The sequence below is a fragment of the Carcharodon carcharias genome, chromosome 20, assembly GCF_017639515.1.
Source record: "Carcharodon carcharias isolate sCarCar2 chromosome 20, sCarCar2.pri, whole genome shotgun sequence".
Lineage (NCBI taxonomy): Eukaryota > Metazoa > Chordata > Chondrichthyes > Lamniformes > Lamnidae > Carcharodon > Carcharodon carcharias.
In genome coordinates, this window is record NC_054486.1 from 16,063,297 (window position 1) to 16,082,144 (window position 18,848).

The following is an 18,848-nucleotide window of genomic DNA, read 5'->3' on the forward strand; positions in this document are numbered from 1 at the left end:
CAGTTAAACATAAACGAGGAGCAAATGGGGCTTTGCACTTGGAAGGATGGGGATCGCCTGTCCGACCCTGCTAAGCCTTTACGATCTGCAACGGCACTGGAACTTTTTAACGAACGCTGTAAATGAGAGACTGGGAGCTGCTCGGCTGAAAACGATGCTAGGAGCCTGCGCTGCCTCATAGCTGCTCATAAAATATCGTCAAGTGCGCTTTAGCCCCGGCCTGCGCTGCACAATGAGTGCGGCCATAAAATTGCATGAAAGCATCTGCCTCTCGTGTCCTGTCTCAAGCCCTAGGGGCTGCTTAACGTTATCTCCGGTCCGTTTTTTAAACTTTTCCCTTATATGGTAGCGAGTTCTCCAAAGCCTTGACACCCTTGCACTCTATTCTGAGGAGGCGGGGTTTGCTCTCTCTATGTGTGTGTGTGTGTGTGAGTTTTAAGATTTGGAGAATTTACCTTAGATGGCAAAGAAAGGGTTGCATGAGGGTATGTCCGATGCTCTCCCTTCGCCCTGCCCCTGCATACTTACAGGCGACTTCTCATGCTGTCGAAAGGGGAGAAGTTTGCCAGCAATCTGTGGAATGCAAATGCTCAGTTCCAGAGTAAACGCGGCGAGAAAGAGGTAAAAAAAAAGATTGAATCTAATTCGGGATGTTTACTCCACGCGAAAAGAATTTCTGATTCTGAAAGGAGAAATGTGATGATGTAAATCCACCCCCACACACCCACCCACCCTCCCTCAAATCCAGTTAGAAACGCCAGTGCAGCTTTATACACAAGAACATGAATATCAGGGGCGTGGTGAGGTTAGAAAGAGGAGGGAAAGTGGGATTAAAACCCGGTCACTGTGCCGAAAGGAAGGTGACATCCCAGGGAAAAGCCCTTTCTTCCGCGATGCAACATTTTAAAGTGGGCTTTGGAGCAGGTGATGACTATGCTCTGGATTTCACGTGTTAAAGCAGATATTTACATATACGTGCAGCACCAGGGGTAAAAAAAACACCAATCATGACAGAAAAATGCTGGAGATGTTCGGCTGCTCTGGCAGCATCTGTGGAGAGAGAAACACAATTAACATCTCGGGTTTATGATCTTCTGTCACAACCCAACCCACCATTCGGTCCAGCTTCTCCCCACGTGGGTATTTACACTCAACTGCTCACCTCTTCCACCCAGATCCCTCGAATCCCTCCTCCCTCATCCTTTCTTACATAAGAGGGTTTTTTTTTAAATGGTGTTGTTTTAATCTTCTACATTTTTTTGTTACCGTCAACACCAGTCCAGTGAGAAGCCTGAGAATTATACTTGAAGCATTCGCTTCCTTCCTGGCTGGTATCGAAAGTGACTAGCTTGTATTACAGAATCAGACTTCACAGCAACTTGCCTTCCGAGGTGTTCCACCGTCCACAGTGGCATCAGCCCACTGACATCTAATGCATGGATGATTTTCATAACCTTATTGGGCGGGGGGTCGTTGTTGAAATCACAATACTAACGGGAAATGGACATAAATCCACGTTAGGGTGATTATATATTTACACAACGTGGTTAGAATCATTGTCGTTATCCACGTTATTACAACAATTATAAATATTTATTATTGATGTGACTCCAACCCTGGGTGTTTCACCTTGAATGAAATGATGCATTCACAGGGAGGGGAGTCCCTTTACACCCGTCAGCACCTTTGCAGACATTCAGTGCCTGCACCGTGTTAGTGATCCGCCTGAAGCAACTGCAGCTTCCAAATAAGCAGGGACAGTGGTTCTCAGGGATCAGCGAGCGCCTGTTTGCTGCATTGCTAACTTGACAGTGCAAGAACAAAAAAAATCTACAAACGTCACCCGTCGCTCAGAGGCACAAGTCAGATGATAGAAGTGACATGGACAGATTTCCCCCTCCCCTCTCTCCACAGCAGCCAAATTCTCCCACTGCCTCTGGGGGAGCCGCTGGCTCTGACGGACATACCGCTACATCAATCGGAGTGCGGGCTGGGTGGGGGTGACAGCCAATGGGAGCGGGAGGAGGGAGGCGGGATTTCCGCCGCTAAGGTGCGGCGCCGCCTGCTTGTGTAAAGCAGCAGCAGAGAGAGAGAGAGAGAGCTGCTGGGTTCAGCTTGTTGGTGTTAGATTGTAACCTGGGCTAAGCTGTGTAGCAACACGCCACAGGGAGAAGGACACACCATGGATCATTACGATGCTAACCACTCGCAGGGCGATGACTACATGCAGCCAGAGGATGACTGGGACCGAGACCTCCTCTTAGACCCAGCCTGGGAAAAGCAGCAGAGAAAGGCAAGTGGGCAAAGCCGCTTGTACTGTTCCTGAGCAGCCAACCGGCTTTAGTCACCTAGAGGTTCAAAGCATTATCTCCCTTGCTGGCTTTCCAGCTTCGGGAACTCGTTTGCTGGTCGACTGATAACTGAGGGGTTATGATAGAGTTACCTAAAAGCACAGACCTCATTTTTACACACCCTACTTCTTTTTGAAATTAATGCTGTTTTAGTGGGGGAGTGTGAGAGCTGTAGGTTGTCTCGTCGTGATTTTTTTAACATTACAAAAAAACTCATCGTCATTGTTGAAAATGGTTCAGATTTATGTATATGTATGTGTCTGTGTCAGTGTTGCATGCAGAAGAGCCTTGTCCCTGTTCTGTTGCTGGGTTCTGCTGGGTCGAAGTTCTGAGAGCAACAGATGGTTTACTGGATGACTGTCGATTCAGCAACGCAACGCCCAGTACCTTTCCCGGTTTGCTAAACAGTTAGACTGGGAGATTGGCCCTGCAAATTCCTCAAGAGGGGAAAATAGATGATGAACAAAAAAAAAAGCTTTTTAATGCAGGAGAAATTCTCCCCAGCCCATCTCCCTGATCAAAGCAGGGACACATAGATGGGTGATAGGTGCCTTGACCTGGGTGTAGCCTTGCTGTTTTATGCAGGTAGACTCCATGTTTAACACAATATACACAGTTAGGCTCCCCTCCAGCGAGTTTGCCTGGCTAATCAGCTTTCGGAATATTGCAGCTCAACACTCGGACCTTCCATGTATTTAGTCCAATATTTAAATGGAATTAAGGATTGAACAGTTTGACATGAGCTTTGGTGAGTTTAATTTCGGTGTTTATTTCTCCTTCAGGCTGAACACTTTATTGGCTGAGGGAGAATTTTAAAATCGAGCGATGTGGGACTGTGTTTCTTCGGTCAGGTCACACACTGAAATTTTAGGGGTTTACTGTGCAGTAGTGGGGGCAGTTTACCATAATAAATGGCAAAGCTGCCTTTCTCTCTCTGTCTCTCTCTCTCCTCTCACCTGGTATAACTGTGTCTGGCAGTGTCCTTCTGCAGCACCCTGGCCTGTTTCAATGTCAAACTCCAGGTACTAACCAAGCAGAAGTTAATCTTCAAACCACACTCTTGTGCTGTGGCTACGGGGAATTCTTTCAAAGGACTTGAGACTGGGTGTACCAGGTACCATTGTTACTTATTTGAAGTTTCTCATAACTAATTCCACCTCAGCACCACACCACACCGCACCTTTCTGTGAATGGTACTGAAAACCAAACAGAATGAACAAGCTGTCAGTGGGGAAGCTTGTAAATAGGACCCAGTTAATCCTTAGATTTACTGCTGGGATTCTATTAATTTGAAGCGAAACAGACAGTATCATTGTATTCCCCTAAATCTTTTCTCAAACACTGTCCACACTTTCTGTTTCCTGATCTAAATCAGTCAGTGTTCTTTTGGGAAAAAAAAATGCATGTGGAGATTTAGGTGCTACAAAATGTTTTGGTGATTTTTCAAACCATGAAGGAAAATATTTTAGAGTTGATAAGAGTTTGGGAAGGATAAGGGTTGGGTTCATACTGTACAGTCATGTCCAAAAATGGTAACAGACATTCTTTCTATGCAAGTGTTTGATTTGTCTTGGCCAGAGGTTTTATGCATTAGGTCATTTTACTGCATTAGGTATATATCATTTTAAATGTCTGAATTTCTTTCGCATACCAAAGAAGTGACATTGTTGTACTTTTTCCCCCTTCTGATTAACGGGTGATTGTTGTAAATTCTTTTGTCATTGTTACTGAGTGAAGGTGACTGTGGCTTTTCTCTTAATCTCCTCCTTCACCAGTCCATTCCTTAGGCCTGATAAAGAAAAATGTTTGGAGAAAGAAGCTTAACTTCTTAAGAAAATGTTTGTAGATGCCTCGGTTTGAAGTGTTAAGAGACACAACATTTAAAAATAAGCTAAACAGTGCAGTGGGAATCGGGAAAGTATCTACAGGGTGTGTGCTGGGTACAGCCTGTCATGGGCCTGTAGAAAAGGTTTTACTTTTTTTTCCATTCCTCCCTCTTTTTTCGGTCATTAATCAAAGGTTGGACAGAGTCCTTTTATTTCTAAAGAGGGACATTGTCTCCTATAATTTCAAATATCAGAACCAGCTATCTAATTGTTAGAGGATCCAGGCCTGTCTTCTATGTTGGTTTCTTGTTTGCCATTTATCTAACACTCCTGCTTGGATTTCCCAAGCCCAATCAAAATGCTTCTAAGTGTGAAGTTTTATTACCTTGTTCCGAAGTTCACTGCGATGTGCTGTTTTCAAAATGAAGCCACTGGCTTCATTGAGGTTGTTTTGTGATTCCCGCTTTTCTGTTCAATGGTTATTCCCAACTCATTATAACGTTTCCCATATTGTGATTTTTAGTACTTTGATCTGTTTGTCTACACAAAAAATAATTTTGACACCTGACACGTGTGGCAAAATGGGGTTCCTAATGGGATTCTTAAAAAAAACCATCCACCAGGACTGAACAGTGTTTATGGAAAAAATGCAAGCTGTTCTTTGTAAATCAAAAAGGCAGGGATGGTGTATCTTTATGACAAAATATGTCTGTGTTTGTGCATTGCAGAAGATACTTATCAATTTTTGATACATTTTGAGCTCTTTCATCTTTATTTGCCATGTAAGTTTTTATGCCTGCAAGGCAAAGAGTCCCCTCCGCCCCAACCACACCAAAGAGTGAATCCTAACACTTCCACTGAAGCTTTACTAATTTACAAAAACACAAAGCATCAGGAGTGAAACAATCCAGAATACAACGACAAGTTTCTATTGAGAGGAATTTTGCATTTGAACCATGTATTTATATTCCAGTTGCTGGTTGAAGATTTGAGTCTATATTAGGAGACTACTTGCTGTACACACACAACTGCTGATGTAAAGTTTCTCTGTACTGTAATAAAAACAGAAAATAATGGAAATACTCAGCAGGTCAGGCAGCCTTCCTAGCCACTTGCTGTACCTTGCATACTAATTTTGTGATTCATGTACCAAGACACCCAGATCCCTTTGTACTGTAGAGTTCTGCAGTCTCTTGTTTAACATTCTAACATTTCAGGTTTGATGACCTTTCATCAATTTTAAGCTAGTTCAGATGGAAGCAGAGATTTGTTGGGGGATGGAGGAGTGTTGAATTGAGGACTAATAAAAAGGGAAAGCTTGTGTTCCGATGAAAGTTAGGAGAGATTAAAGGACAAAAAGAATGATGGTGCAAGGCAAAATGAGATGGCAATGGGGAAGTCCTTTTGCCTTGTACCATCATCCCTTTGTCACTTCATGTCTCCTGCCTGCCATCCAAACACAGATCTTCCTTTTGGCTCTCACCCCCTTCCCTCTTTCCCTGCCTCCATAGTTGCTTAAAACCAATTACAACAGTTTTCTAGTTCTAAAAGATCCCCGACCTGAAATGTTAACTCTGTTTTGCTCTCTCCACAGACGCTGCCTGACCAGCTGAGCATTTCCAGCATTTTTCTGCTTTTATTTCCGATTTCCAGCATCTGCAATATTTTGCTTTTGTAATCGAGGACAGACCTGAGATGGAAGAACATTTTTGTTTATCCGATCTTTGTTCATATAAATGGGTATCTGGCCTTGAGTGCAGACTGAGTAAAAGACATATCACCTACACAAAAGCAAAATATTGTGGATGCTGAAGCTCTTGAAATAAAACCAGAAAACGCGGAAATGCTCACCAGGTCTGGCGGCAACAACGGACTCAGAAACAGAGTTCATGTTTCAGAACCATAACTTTTCCCAGTTCTGGCAAAAGGTAATCACCTTCAATATCACCTATCATATTCAATTTGAAAATGTTTTGTTTTAAGAGCAGTTTCTGCTGCTGTGCATGTTTGAGGCCTTCAGTGAGTTTAGAATGATATTTGTTCACTGATGTAGCGAATTGTAGGATATATTATTATTTATTTTAAGATAACGGAAACTTTGGCAACGGTGTGCGTCTCAGAGGATCTTTCATCCAAGGTGAGTTGACAACACTTTTATTACCTGAAAAACCATTTTCAGGCAATTTTAAAAAAAAACTCGGGAGCTGCAGCATGAAAATTAGACATTACCAAACGAAATACTAGACAAATTGTCAAGTGTGTCTCATAGGATGCATATATAATAAAGTAAATTTTCTTTATGGACCAATACATAAATCAAAATTAAAACGCACTTTACTCTCAGTAACTATTTTTTGCCTTTTTTAAACAATTTTGTCTTTAAAACAAACTTTACCTTACTATGTAGAATTAAGATTTTCTTTGTGGCAATCGATTCTCGTGATTTAATAAAAAGCTTCTAATAGCACGTCCAGAATAATTTACTGTCTCAGCTATATTAGAAGCAAAATGGTTGCAACCATGAAACCTGTCCCATGAACAAAAGACATTATTTATAACTATGGAGTTGCCATTCCACTCGAACAGGTTTATTTAGAGCACTATGATGTTTTTTTTTGTTAAAATAATCATTTGTTATAATGCATTTCATGATTTCAATGAGTTTTCTTTCCCCACAGTAAAAAAAACACAGCTCTTTCTTTTATTGACTTGATTCTTTTAGGTTTTTGCTCATGTTAGTATGATCCACCTGCAGGGAAGGAAATCTGCTGGTCTGGCCTAAATGTGACTCCAGATCCATAGCAATGTGGTTGACTCTTAACTGCCCTCTGCAATGGCTGAGCAAGCATCTCAGTTCAAGGACAATTAAGAATGGGCAACAAATGTTGGCCTTGCCAGTGATGCCCACATCCCATGAAAGACTGAACTAAATTAACTGGAAGAGCTGGGAGCCACAGATGAGATGTAAAGAGCCGCATAGGCTTTGGTGCCAAAGGTTGCAGGCCCCTGGTCTAAGAAGTTACTGAGGCTCCGTGCCACTCCCACCCAGAACTTTGGAGCTAGACCTTACACTGCTAGACTACTAGTTAGACTAAATGCACTACAGATTCTGTTTTCAAAAAATGTTATATTGTGAAGGGAAAAAACACATCCATTTAATAAAAGATCCATCTTCAATTACGAATGCTGCTTTATTTTGGTTAAAACATAAATCTGTACAGTTTAATGGTACCTACACCTCAATTTTTTTTGGCCTCCCTGTTCCAAGTTTTGCGGGATCAAACTTGCTATAATGCCTTCTTCCCTTCCTTGACTACGTGGCTTCATTTGAAGGAACCACTTAATTACAGTAACTTAAGGAACTGTGATACTTTCATTCAATCTTATTTTTTTTTCAGAATTGTTGGCTTGGTATCACTTGTAATTCTCAAAATACAGCAGTATTATCCCAGAGGTCTGGAAGCATTATCCAGTTGAATGTATAATTTGTTGATTTATAATGTAATTTGTAAATCTGTGCTTGGAAACACACTGTGACCTAGCAACAGTGTTGCTATGCAGCTTTTAGTTTTGATGTCTTTTGTCAGTAGACGGACACTGCAGTGTTTATAAGGGTTGTTGGGGCGCTGGTCATTGCCACTTTGCTGTACCCCTTTGACTGAAATCAACTGTCTGTTCATCAGTGACTTTCCAGTTCAAGATTCTAGGTTCTATCAGGACTGTAGCAGGCCAAGTGAAGCTTGCACTATCCACACACAAATCAAGGAGTAAAGTTATGGGGATTTTGGTCCTGGAGCTCCTCCTTCCCAGCCCATACACCACCAGACTTTCCCAGTTTTTTTCCCCCTTCCCCTCCCCAGAGAGTTGTGGCTAAATGCTGAGATATGGATTTGTAAATGCCAGCAGCCGCCTTTATTTCACCCAAGCGGCCATTCGTCAGAGAGGACTGTCCTCATCTGACAGCCAGTCAGCACTTTCTGATTAGCAACAGGAGCTCCAGCTGATGTGCTTTTTATTCCCCCTTTCCTTCCCCACCGCTTACCAGCCCAGTGACAGACTTGGCCTAAGTAGCCAAGTGGTTATGGTACTGGGTTTGTAACCCCCAGATCAAGAGTTCATTTTCTTAATGATCTCGTGGAGGTAATTGTGGATTCAGTTGGTTTCCTGATACTGAGGAGAGAAGGTGTGTGGTGTTGGTGTTGCTGCTCCTCGGTGTTTCAACTGTTTCTGCTGCTGCCTTTGGGGTTGTTGCTTCTGCTGTGTGCTGCTGCTGCCCCTGCACTTGAGGGCGTTTGCTGCTGCTGCTGGACCTGCACTTGAGGGTGTTTGCTGCTGCTGCTGGACCTGCACTTGAGGGTGTTTGCTGCTGCTGCTGGACCTGCCCGTGTGGAGCAAAAGGAGAGAGAGGGAGAGAAGAAGAACAGCTTCTGTTGCTACAGGACAGGAAGGCCAGGAGGCCAGGACTGTGTCTAAAAACAACATCCTAGGTGGGTGTCCAACATTATTGTTTGTGTAAGGTGGGGGCAATAAAGGACTGTGTTTTGTAGGGGGAGGAAAGAAGACTGCAGGAAGGTTTGGGGAAGGAAGAGAGGGGGGTGTGTGGTTAAAACCACCATTCTGCTACCCCCCCCCCCGCCCCACCCAGCCCTTTCCCAGTAAGGCCAGCGGTGGCTGGTGAAGACATCGCCTCCCCCTGCAAGAAGATCATCACACCCCACCTAACATCCACCTTTCACTGGAGACACCCACCTGGACTCTTCCCTTTTCCCTCCTGTGCCTCCCTGTCCTTCACTCCTCTCCCTCCTCTCCTCTCCTGTACAAAAGGGGGAGGTTATTACTACCTCCCTCCCTAGGGAGGAACATTGTATATTTAAAAAAAAATATATATATTAAAAAATATATATAATTTAAAAAAAAAAAATGGCCAATCCTTCCCAGGGTGGGCTTGGCTCTGGCCTTAAAGCCAGTTCAACATCTCCTGTGGCCGGGCCCTCGAGGGCTAATGTGGAGGCGGCTTTGTCACCGGTGGCAGGGCCTACAAAAAAGACTTATGCGGGGGTGGTTGCTTCTGCAGCTCCTGCTGCTCCCGCTGCCCTGTCGCCATTCCGTCTCCTCACCAGGGCCCTCGGGGTAAAATGCTACGCTCACCCTGAGATGACTATTGAGGCCTGCGTTAAGGCTATGGCTGGGGTTGTCGGCCCCTCAGCCATTGTCGCGGCCTCAAAGATGTATGGGAGGGCCATCTTTTTCTTGAAGTCCGAGCGGGCGGTGCAACTCGCCCTGCAGAAGGGGCTCACTGTGGGCGGGACTTTTCTGGCGGTGGATCCCCTTGAGGCCACCGCCCAGAAGATTGTTATTTCAAATGTCCCGCCCTTTATACCATGTGGGCTCCTCCTCCCCCACCTTAATAAGCTGGGGGAGGTCAGGTCAGGGGTTGCACCAGTCCCGCTCGGCCTCAAAGACTCGGCCCTCCGCCACGTGTACTCCTTCCGGCGCCAAGTTTTCGTCCGCTTGGCCCGGGAGGAGTGCCTGGAGGGGGCCTTCTCAGTTAATTTTGAGGGGACCGCCTATCGGGTCTTCTGGACCGCGGAGGGTGTGCGGTGCCATGCCTGTAAGGAGGTGGGGCACGTAAGAAAGAACTGCCCTGCCTCCAAGGCCACGAGCCCCACCCAAGCGGCCGCGGCTGGCACCGCCCCTCCTCCCCCCGCCACCACTCCATCTCCCTCCCCGCAAGGGGAAGCGACCCCGGCAGCAGCTGCCATCTCGGCTGCCGGTGAGGCGGGGGGAGAGCCCCCGCGCCGTAAGAAGGCGCGGAGGAAGACCCGAAATTTGGAGGCGGCCCCTGAAACGCCCCAAACCCCCCAAACACATGGAAAAACCGGCTCGGGGGAAAAAACATCATCCGGCCCCGGCGTCATGTCCGCGTGTGCTCCCGGGTCCGTGGGCGCTAAGGCGCCAAGTGCTGGGCCCGGCGTCGTCCCTGTGTGTGCTCCCGGGGCCGGCGGGGAAAAGACGCGGGACCCCGAGCCGGGGAAACAAACATCAAAAACCCAGAGGGTGGAGTGTCCGGGAGGGCTGGACAAGGAGGAGGGGGCCTCGGAAATGGAGGTCTCCCTAGCCCCCAGCCTGACCCGGAAGAGACGTCACGCTTCGGAGGAGGAAGTGGGCGACGCCCAAACTGAAGAAGTTGGGCGTGTCCCTTTCCCTGATGAAGAGGTGGTGGCGTCTCCACCCAGTAAAACCTCGCCCTGCCCTCTGGGGGAACCCGAAACTCCTACCCCTACCACTGTTCCCCCTACCAGTCTGCTGCAGTCCCCTGAACAGGACCCCTCGGGGGTCACTGAGGGCACCTCCCTTGAGGTGGTGTCCATCTCCAGTGCACTTAACACCCCTGAGGTACCTTCTGGCTCGTCGGGGGACTGCAACTTTGAAAATTTAAAAAATATAAATGCGTCATTGGGTGGCGGCGAAAAGGAGGGCCTTCCCGCTCCCTCCCAAACCTTGACACCGGGCGTCCTATGTTTAGGTCAGGAGCTTGTCCTGAGCTCCCCGGACGACCCGGTGCCGGGAGGAGAGCGGGCATCAGAACTGCCGCTGCCCTCTGGCCCAAAAAGTTTAGAGGAGACCAGAGAGGACTCCTCTGGCCTTGATCCTGGGGGTGGGATCGAGGCACAGATAGAGCCAGCTGGCAGCTCCGACTCAGCCCCCGTACTCAATGCGGGGGAGGGGTCGGAAGCTGGAGGCGACGACCCGGAGGAGGACGAGGTGTCGGTGAGCGTTGGGGATTACGCGGAGTCGCTCTCAAGCGAGGCGGTGGATCCCCTGGTGCCCTCTACTGACTCCCCCCTCATCCCCCCAAGGGAACTCCGGGACTTTTTGTCGGGGCACCGCGGTCGCCGAGACAGGGTTCAGTTGGCCTTGGACCGGTGGCATTCGTTTCCGCTGGTGTTCTGGTCCACTCGCGAGGCTCTCAAGTCTCCCGAGTTGGATAGGAACGCGCGGCGGAGGGTCCAAACGTTTCTCGCTGGGCTCCTGAAGGAGAGGAAGGACTAAAAAGTCCTCTTCTTCTTTTTAATGACTTAAGGTGAAGGTTTGATGTACCTTTGACAATGAAGACCACTATAGCCAGCCTCAACATCCGCGGCAGCAGGGCCGCACAGCGCAGGTTCCAGAACTTCTCGGTCCTCAGGGACGGGAAGTATGCGTTGTGCTTCCTGCAAGAAACCCATACCGTTCCGGGAGACGAAGCCACGTGGCTCCTGGAGTGGCGAGGGGGGGTCTACATGAGTCACCTAGCCTCCAATTCTGGCGGGGTGGCTATCTTGTTGGCCCCGCATTTTCAGCCGGAGATCTTGGGGGTCAAGGAGCCGGTGCCAGGCCGGTTGCTGCACCTGACTGTGCGTCTGGGGGGGGCGGTGCCTCACTTTGTGAATGTGTACGCTCCCCTGGGCACGCAGCAGCAAGCGAGCTTCTTTGAAGAAGTGTCCACTCATCTTGGCTCCATCGACGCTGGCGAGTGCATCGTCCTCGGGGGGGATTTCAATTGCACCCTCGGGGTCCGGGACCGTCACGGTACCCCGCACTGCACGCGAGGTGTGAGTAAGTCGCGGGACCTGGTCAGGTCCTTCGACTTAGTGGACGTCTGGCGAAATCTCCATCCTGACTCCAGCGTGTTCACCTTTGTGTCACCTGGAGTCGGAGCGTCCAGACTCGACCGCCTTTACGTTTCGAAGGCGTACGTGTCCTGCGTTCCGGCTGCTTCTATACAGCAGGTTCCGTGCACGGACCACCGTCTGGTGTGGGCGGAGCTCACTTCGTTCTGCGCTCGGACGGGGTCCGCGTACTGGCATTTTAATAACCTGTTGTTGGAAGACCAGCGGTTCCTGGACTCGTTCCGTCGCTTCTGGGCCGGCTGGAGAAGGAAGCGGGGAGGCTTCCCCTCCTTGAGGCTATGGTGGGACGTGGGCAAGACTCACGTCCGAGTTTTCTGTCAAGAGTACGCGAAGGGGTCGACAAAGAGACGCAAATCCAGGGTCGAGGAGTTGGAGAAGGAGGTGCTCGACCTGGAGGCACGTCTCCGTCAGCCCGACGCGGACCCGGCCCTGCGGTCGGTGTACGATGAGAGGAAGGGCGCGCTGCGGGACCTGCAACTGGTCGGGTCTCGGGGCGCGTTCGTGAGGTCGCGGATCTGTTTCCTTAAGGAGATGGACCGTGGCTCTCCCTTCTTCTACTCACTGGAAAAAAGGCACGGGGTCCGTAAGCAGCTCTTTACGCTGCTGGCCGACGACGGATCCCTTGTCTCGGATCCGGAGGGCATCAGGGCCATTGCCCGAGATTACTACACTGCCCTGTTCTCTCCGGATCCGTCCAGTGAGGAAGCTTGCAGAGTTTTGTGGGAGGACCTGCCGCAGGTCGGCCCGGAGTGCGCCGGAAAGCTCGACTCCCCTATAAGTCTGGGGGAGCTGACCGGCGCACTCGACGGTCTTTCTAGGGGCAAAACCCCGGGACTAGACAGGCTGACCGTGGAGTTCTTCAGGGCGTTCTGGGACGTCTTGGGGAGCGACTTCGCGGGGGTCCTGGGGGAGAGCATTGCTACCGGGGAGATGCCCCTTTCGTGGCGCAGGGCCGTGATTGCCCTGCTGCCGAAGAAGGGGGATCTCCACCTTCTTAAAAACTGGCGCCCGGTCTCCCTCCTCAGCACGGACTACAAAATCTTCGCCCGAGCCATGTCTTCTCGGCTCGGCACCGTGCTGGACTACATGATCCACCCTGACCAGTCCTACACCGTCCCGGACCGAACCATTTATGATAACATCCATCTGGTCCGGGACATCATCCACCATTCCCAGAGGGCTGGTCTGTCGAGCGCCTTCCTGTCTCTCGATCAGGAGAAGGCGTTCGACAGGGTGGATCACGAATACTTACTCGGAACTCTGCGAGCTTTCGGGTTCGGGACGCATTTTGTCGCCCGGATCCGACTTCTGTACACCGCCGCGGAGTGTCTAGTGAAGGTTAACGGGTCCCTGACGGCGCCCCTTCGCTTTGGGAGAGGGGTACGTCAGGGCTGCCCCCTGTCTGGCCAGTTGTATTCTATCTGCGTGGAGCCTTTCCTGCGCCTCTTGCGGAGGAGGTTGTCGGGATTGGTTCTGCGCGGGCCGGGCATCGGGGTGGTCCTTTTGGCTTACGCCGATGACGTGCTCCTTATGTTTAGTGACCCGGCTGACCTGCGGAGGATGCGCGAGTGCCAGGAGGTCTACTCTGCCGCTTCTTCTGCCAGGATCAACTGGGGTAAATGTTCTGGACTCCTGGTCGGTCAGTGGCAGATGGATCCCCTACCCGAGGAGCTCAGGCCTTTCACCTGGAGCAGGACCAGCCTCCTCTACCTGGGGGTCCATCTCTGCCCCGCTGAGGAATCCTGGCCGGCAAACTGGCAGGAACTGGAGACGAAAGTCACCGCTCGCCTGCGGCGCTGGACAGGACTGCTCCGAGTGCCATCTTACCGAGGTCGAGTTCTGGTCATAAACCAGCTGATCGCCGCCATGTTGTGGTATCGGCTGGTCACTTTGACCCCTCCCCCGGACTTTGTCACAAGAATCCAGAGATTGTTAGTCGACTTCTTCTGGGACAAAAGATTGCACTGGGTCGCTGCCGAGGTTCTGAGTCTCCCGCTTAGGGAGGGTGGTCAGGCGCTAGTGTGCATACGCACACAGATGGCGACTTTCCGCCTTCAGACCCTGCAGCGATACCTCTACGTCGAGCCTCCTCCTAGATGGTGTGCCCTGATGACGTATTTCCTCCGTCAGGTGCACGGCCTGAATTATGACGTGCAGCTCCTGTTTATAGAACAGCTGGGCCTCGGTGGCTCCTTGCAGGCGTTGCCCGTCTTTTACCAGGACCTGATCAAAGTCTGGAAAGTGGTCGCCTCGCGACACAGCTCTCCCCTGTCAGGAGTAGCGGCTATCGTCAGAGAGCCGCTGCTCAGGAATCCGCCCCTCCGTCCTTTTCAGTGGTTGGCGGAGAGGAGGGCTGTGGCCGCAGGGGTGACCAGAATCGGGGACGTGCTGGGTGGCGGAGGACTGGGCTGGATGCTCCCGCAGGAGTTGGCGCGACGCGCGTCTGTGAGTGTCCAGGTCGCAGCCGATGCCATCCAAGACCTGAGAACGGTCGTGCTCGGACCCGACGTTATTTTGGGTCTTGAGGCGGCCCAGGTGCGCGGTGGTCTTCCGTCTGAGCGTTCCCCTGTTCGGACGGAATTCCACATTGGCCCCAAGCCCCGAACCCTCCCTCGGGTGCTGGTGCCCCGCAATATGAGCCGCCTCGGGGACATGCCCTCTGTGCCTTTTGGCACGGCAAAGAGGAGCTTTTTGTACGGACTGGTGCTGCACACCTTCCATTTTCTCGCCCTTATCCGTCGACCGGACACGCCCTGGCGTGCCTTGTTGCCGTCCGGCGGCAGAGGCCCCCGATGGGAGGCCCTCTACGGAGGTGTCCTCCCCCTTTCTATCGGAGACCTGGGTTGGAGGGTGTTGCATGCAGCAGTCCCTTATAATAAGAGGATGCATTGGTTCGCGGACTCTCAGGACACGTGCCCTTTTTGCGGTCTTGTGGAGTCCGTGGACCATGTATACATAGGGTGTTGTAGGCTGCACTCCCTTTTTAGTTATTTGAAAAACCTTTTATTGATGTTTTGTTTGCACTTCAGCCCCACGCTCCTGATCTATGGGCACCCGGTGCGGAAGGGGGTCGGGAAGGAGGAGGACCTCCTCGTGAACCTGCTCCTGGGCCTGGCCAAGTTGGCCATTAACAGGTCCAGGCAGCGGGCGATCGACGGGGGAGTCCCGCCCGATTGTTTGTCCCTCTTCCGCGGCTACGTTCGCTGCCGGATGTCCCTGGAGAAGGAGCACGCGGTGTCTGCTGGCACTCTCGAGGCCTTCCGTGCTCGGTGGGCACCGCGGGGACTGGGGTGTTTTGTTGACCCCTTTAATCACATTTTGATTTAAAGTTTGTAAGTTTCCTTTAAAACTTTGTTCTTGGTTTTACAGCTGACCTGAATTAGGGGCTGTGCCTGATTTTTCCCAATTTTGTTGATTTGGTTTTCATTTAAAAGATTATCAAGAGTTCAAATCTCACAATGGCAAACTATGAAACAATGTAACTTCATCTGAACCAGATGGAAACGGGTTTGTACTCGAAAGAGTTACCAGCCCAGTGACATTGAGCCCAATCGCAGAGTTATCTGTGAGATTGGCTAATTTAACACAAATTGGGGATTGAATTTGGAGCCTTCCTGGCTCACCTAGTTTAGTACCACATAAGTCACTGCATTTGCCCATGGAATCATGCAGTGAATTTTGCTCAAATTTTTTTTGTATTGAATTTTTATTCATTTCCTAAATGTCCCACCTCAAAAATGTCATTTCCTAAATGTCCCACACTGATTCATCACTAACTCCCATTCAACAATGGCTACTAGTAGATTCAGGGGAGTAGCAGCTAAATGAGTAGATTCTGTTCTCTTTGAAATGTCAATGTTGTTGAAAATGTGAAAATGGGTGGCATTTATTAACTGTTGAAGTGGTTTTAAAATGGGACATTAATGTGAAAGATATAAGATTTCCTGTTAAGTGAGTGCTTCATCAGCTCAGAGATAAGCTATTCGAAGCACTGAAGATGTAAGCAACGATTGTTAAAGAGCACAACTGCATGTTTGGATGGTACTGTCCAATAGTAAGGTTTCATGTTTTCTGAGACAAACAGATATTAACAATTGAGAGTTCCCTTCAATTTTCCCCCAATCTCTCCCAAAGGTGTTGGACAATGGGGTACAGCCCCACAAGTGTTGATTACCCTCCAGTACTTTTCCTAATCAGCTATTTGCATGCAAACTGTAGTGGGAAGTATCAGACTGTTAGACAATGGAAAACATCACAACTGTGGGCCTCTCTCTCTCCTCATTTAGTAACCAGTATACTGTAGGGTTGCTTTGAAGCAATCAATATTACTCTTCTTAAACCAGGGACAATGTAACCAATTGTAGCATCCCTATTAATGCCATGGTTGAGTTTGGCTAGCTCAACAGACTGGGGTTAAACCTGGTCTTCATCACTCCCAAGCTGGAGTCTCAGCCATTAAACAAGAAACCAGAGCAGGAGTAGACCATATGGCTGGTCCAGCCTGCTGTGCCATTCAGTATGATCATAACTGATCTTGGGCTTCAGCTCCTCTTTCTTGCCTGTTCCCCATGTCTTAATTTCCTGAAAGACCAAAAATTTGTCTATCCCAGCCTGAAGTGTATTCAACAATGGAGCACCCACAACCCTCTGGGTTGGAGAATTCCAAAGATTCACAACCCCTTGAGTAAGTAATTTCTCCTCATCTCAATCCTAAATGATTGGCCCCTTATCCTGAGGCTATGCCCCCGTGTTTTAGATTCCCCGACCAGTGGAAACAATCTCTCAGCATCTACCCTAATAAGCCCCTTCAGAATCTTATAAGCTTCAATGAGATCGCCCCTCATTCTTCTAAACTCCACAGAAAATAGACCCATTTGCTCAGCCTCTCATCATAGGACAACCCTTCATCTCAGGGACCAATTTGGTGAACTTTGCTGTACTGCCTCCAGTACAAGTATATTTTCCCTTAAATGTGGAGACCAAAACTGCACACCAGACGTGGCCTCACCAAAACCCTGTACAACTCTAGCAAGAACTCTTTATTTCTGTACTCCCATCCCCTTGCAATAAAGGCAATGTACCATTTGCCTTCGTAATTGATTGTTGTACATGTATGCTAACATTTTGCGTTCCTCGTATGAGCATACCCAAGTCTCTTTGGACATAAGCACTTAAAAGTTCCTCACCTGTTTAAAAAAAATAAATTCAGCTTTTCTATTCTTTTGATCAAAGTGAATAATTTCACACTTCCCTCTAATCCACCTGCCATCTTATTGCCCATTCACTTAATCTGTATATAACTTTTTGCAGCCTCTTTGTATCCTCCCCACAGCTTACTTTTCCACCCAACTTTGTATCATCAGCAAACTTAGATACATTACTCTCTGTCTCTCCACCTCAGTCATTAATATAGATTGTAAATAGCTGAGGCCCCAGCACTGACCATTGTGGTACTTCACTATTCACTGCCTGCCAACTTGAAAATGTCTCATTTATGCGTACTCTGCTTCCTGTTTGTTAACCAATCTTTGATCTATGCTATTTATTACCCCCAAATCCATGCACCCTTATCTTGCCTATTAACCTTTTGTGTGGCAGCTTATTGAATGCGTTTTGGAAATCCAGATATCCTCCATCGATTGGATGTTCATGTTGGAAATAATGTTGCTTGGGGACGCACTGCACAGTTGCATGCCTGGTATTCCATTTGAGTGCACACTGATGGAGTGCTCCATTGTCAGTGGTGCACCTTTCAGATAAGATACTAAACTTAGAGCCTACCTCCCTTTTCCCTTTATGGAATAAATTCCATTATACTAGAAAAAGAAGAGGGTGTTCTCACGGTGCCATTCCAAACATTCACCTGTCAAACAGTATTTTTATTATCTGGCATGTGTGGGGAAAAATGACGGTTAATGGAGAGTTCTATTTACCAATGGAGTACAGCACGCACTTGTAAGCCTGTATGAATGTGCAAGTACTCAGGAAGTAAAGAACAGTATTCATTTAACTTTTAATCTTTAACAGTGCATTCATACTTAAATTCAAGTATGAAATAATAGTGTATGCAGGTTTAGATTCCGAATAAAATTGCTTCCAGTTGGTAAAGTGATGATTCGTATTAGGGAAACGTTCAGTTGGTAGGGAATTCCGATTGATAGAGTGCCGAATAACACACAGTTTACTGTCATTGTTGTGGAATCTTGTGGACATATTAGTTGCTGCATTTGTCTATGTAACAGTGCCTACACTCCAGGAGTAACTCATTTGCTGTGAAGCAGTTTGTGATGTCCTCTGGTCTGTAAATATGTAAAATAAATGCAAGTTTCCTTTCTTCTTACTACACCACACTGACACACTTGGCTCTCTGCTTTAATCCTTTTGAGCACTGTAGCATAATTTGAATGGATAAAGTTAGGAAATGTTCGCCAAGGGCACAGTATGTCTTGGGCTTGGCTCAGCGAGCAAAAATCTTACACAATTTTCCTGTCAAAAGTTCCTTTGTGCCGTAGCCAGGAATATCAAGTAATGCTGTAGGACTTTGTCTGTTTCCTCATTACCTGAGGTGGTGGAAAATTATGGTGGTTCAGACTTAAAAAAAAATCAACAGGAGTAATTTGACAAGGAAATATTCAATGAACAGTAGGACGTTCTGAGGAACAAAGGGACCTTGGCGTGTGTGTCCATAGATCTCTGAAGGCAGAGGGGCATGTTGGTGGGGTGGTGAAAAAGGCATATGGGACACTTCCCTTTATCAATCGAGGCATAGATTACAAAAGTAGAGAGGTCATGTTGGAGTTGTTTAGAACCTTGGTGAGGCCACAGCTGGAGTACTGTGTGCAGTTCTGGTCGCCATATTATAGAAAGGATGTGATTGCACTGGAGGGGGTGCAGAGGAGATTCACCAGGATGTTGCCTGGGATGAAACATTTAAGTTATGCAGAGAGGTTGAATAGACTAAGGTTGTTTCGTTGGAGCAGAGAAGACTGAGGGGTGAC

At 48.4% G+C, this 18,848-nt stretch overlaps 1 protein-coding gene across 5 annotated transcripts in view; it reads left to right on the forward strand.

Moving 5' to 3' along the window:
• The first annotated feature begins 2,047 nt into the window (after positions 1-2,047).
• Positions 2,048-18,848, forward strand: part of actn1 (actinin, alpha 1) — a 226,307-nt gene continuing 209,506 nt past the window's right edge. For 4 of the 5 annotated variants that reach the window (XM_041213978.1, XM_041213976.1, XM_041213975.1 and 1 more), the window contains exon 1: positions 2,048-2,293. In XM_041213978.1, coding sequence (XP_041069912.1) covers positions 2,183-2,293 — 111 coding nt within the window. In that variant the 5' untranslated portion in view covers positions 2,048-2,182. The remainder of the gene's footprint in view (positions 2,294-18,848) is intronic. The other variant, XM_041213974.1, reaches the window with a different exon arrangement.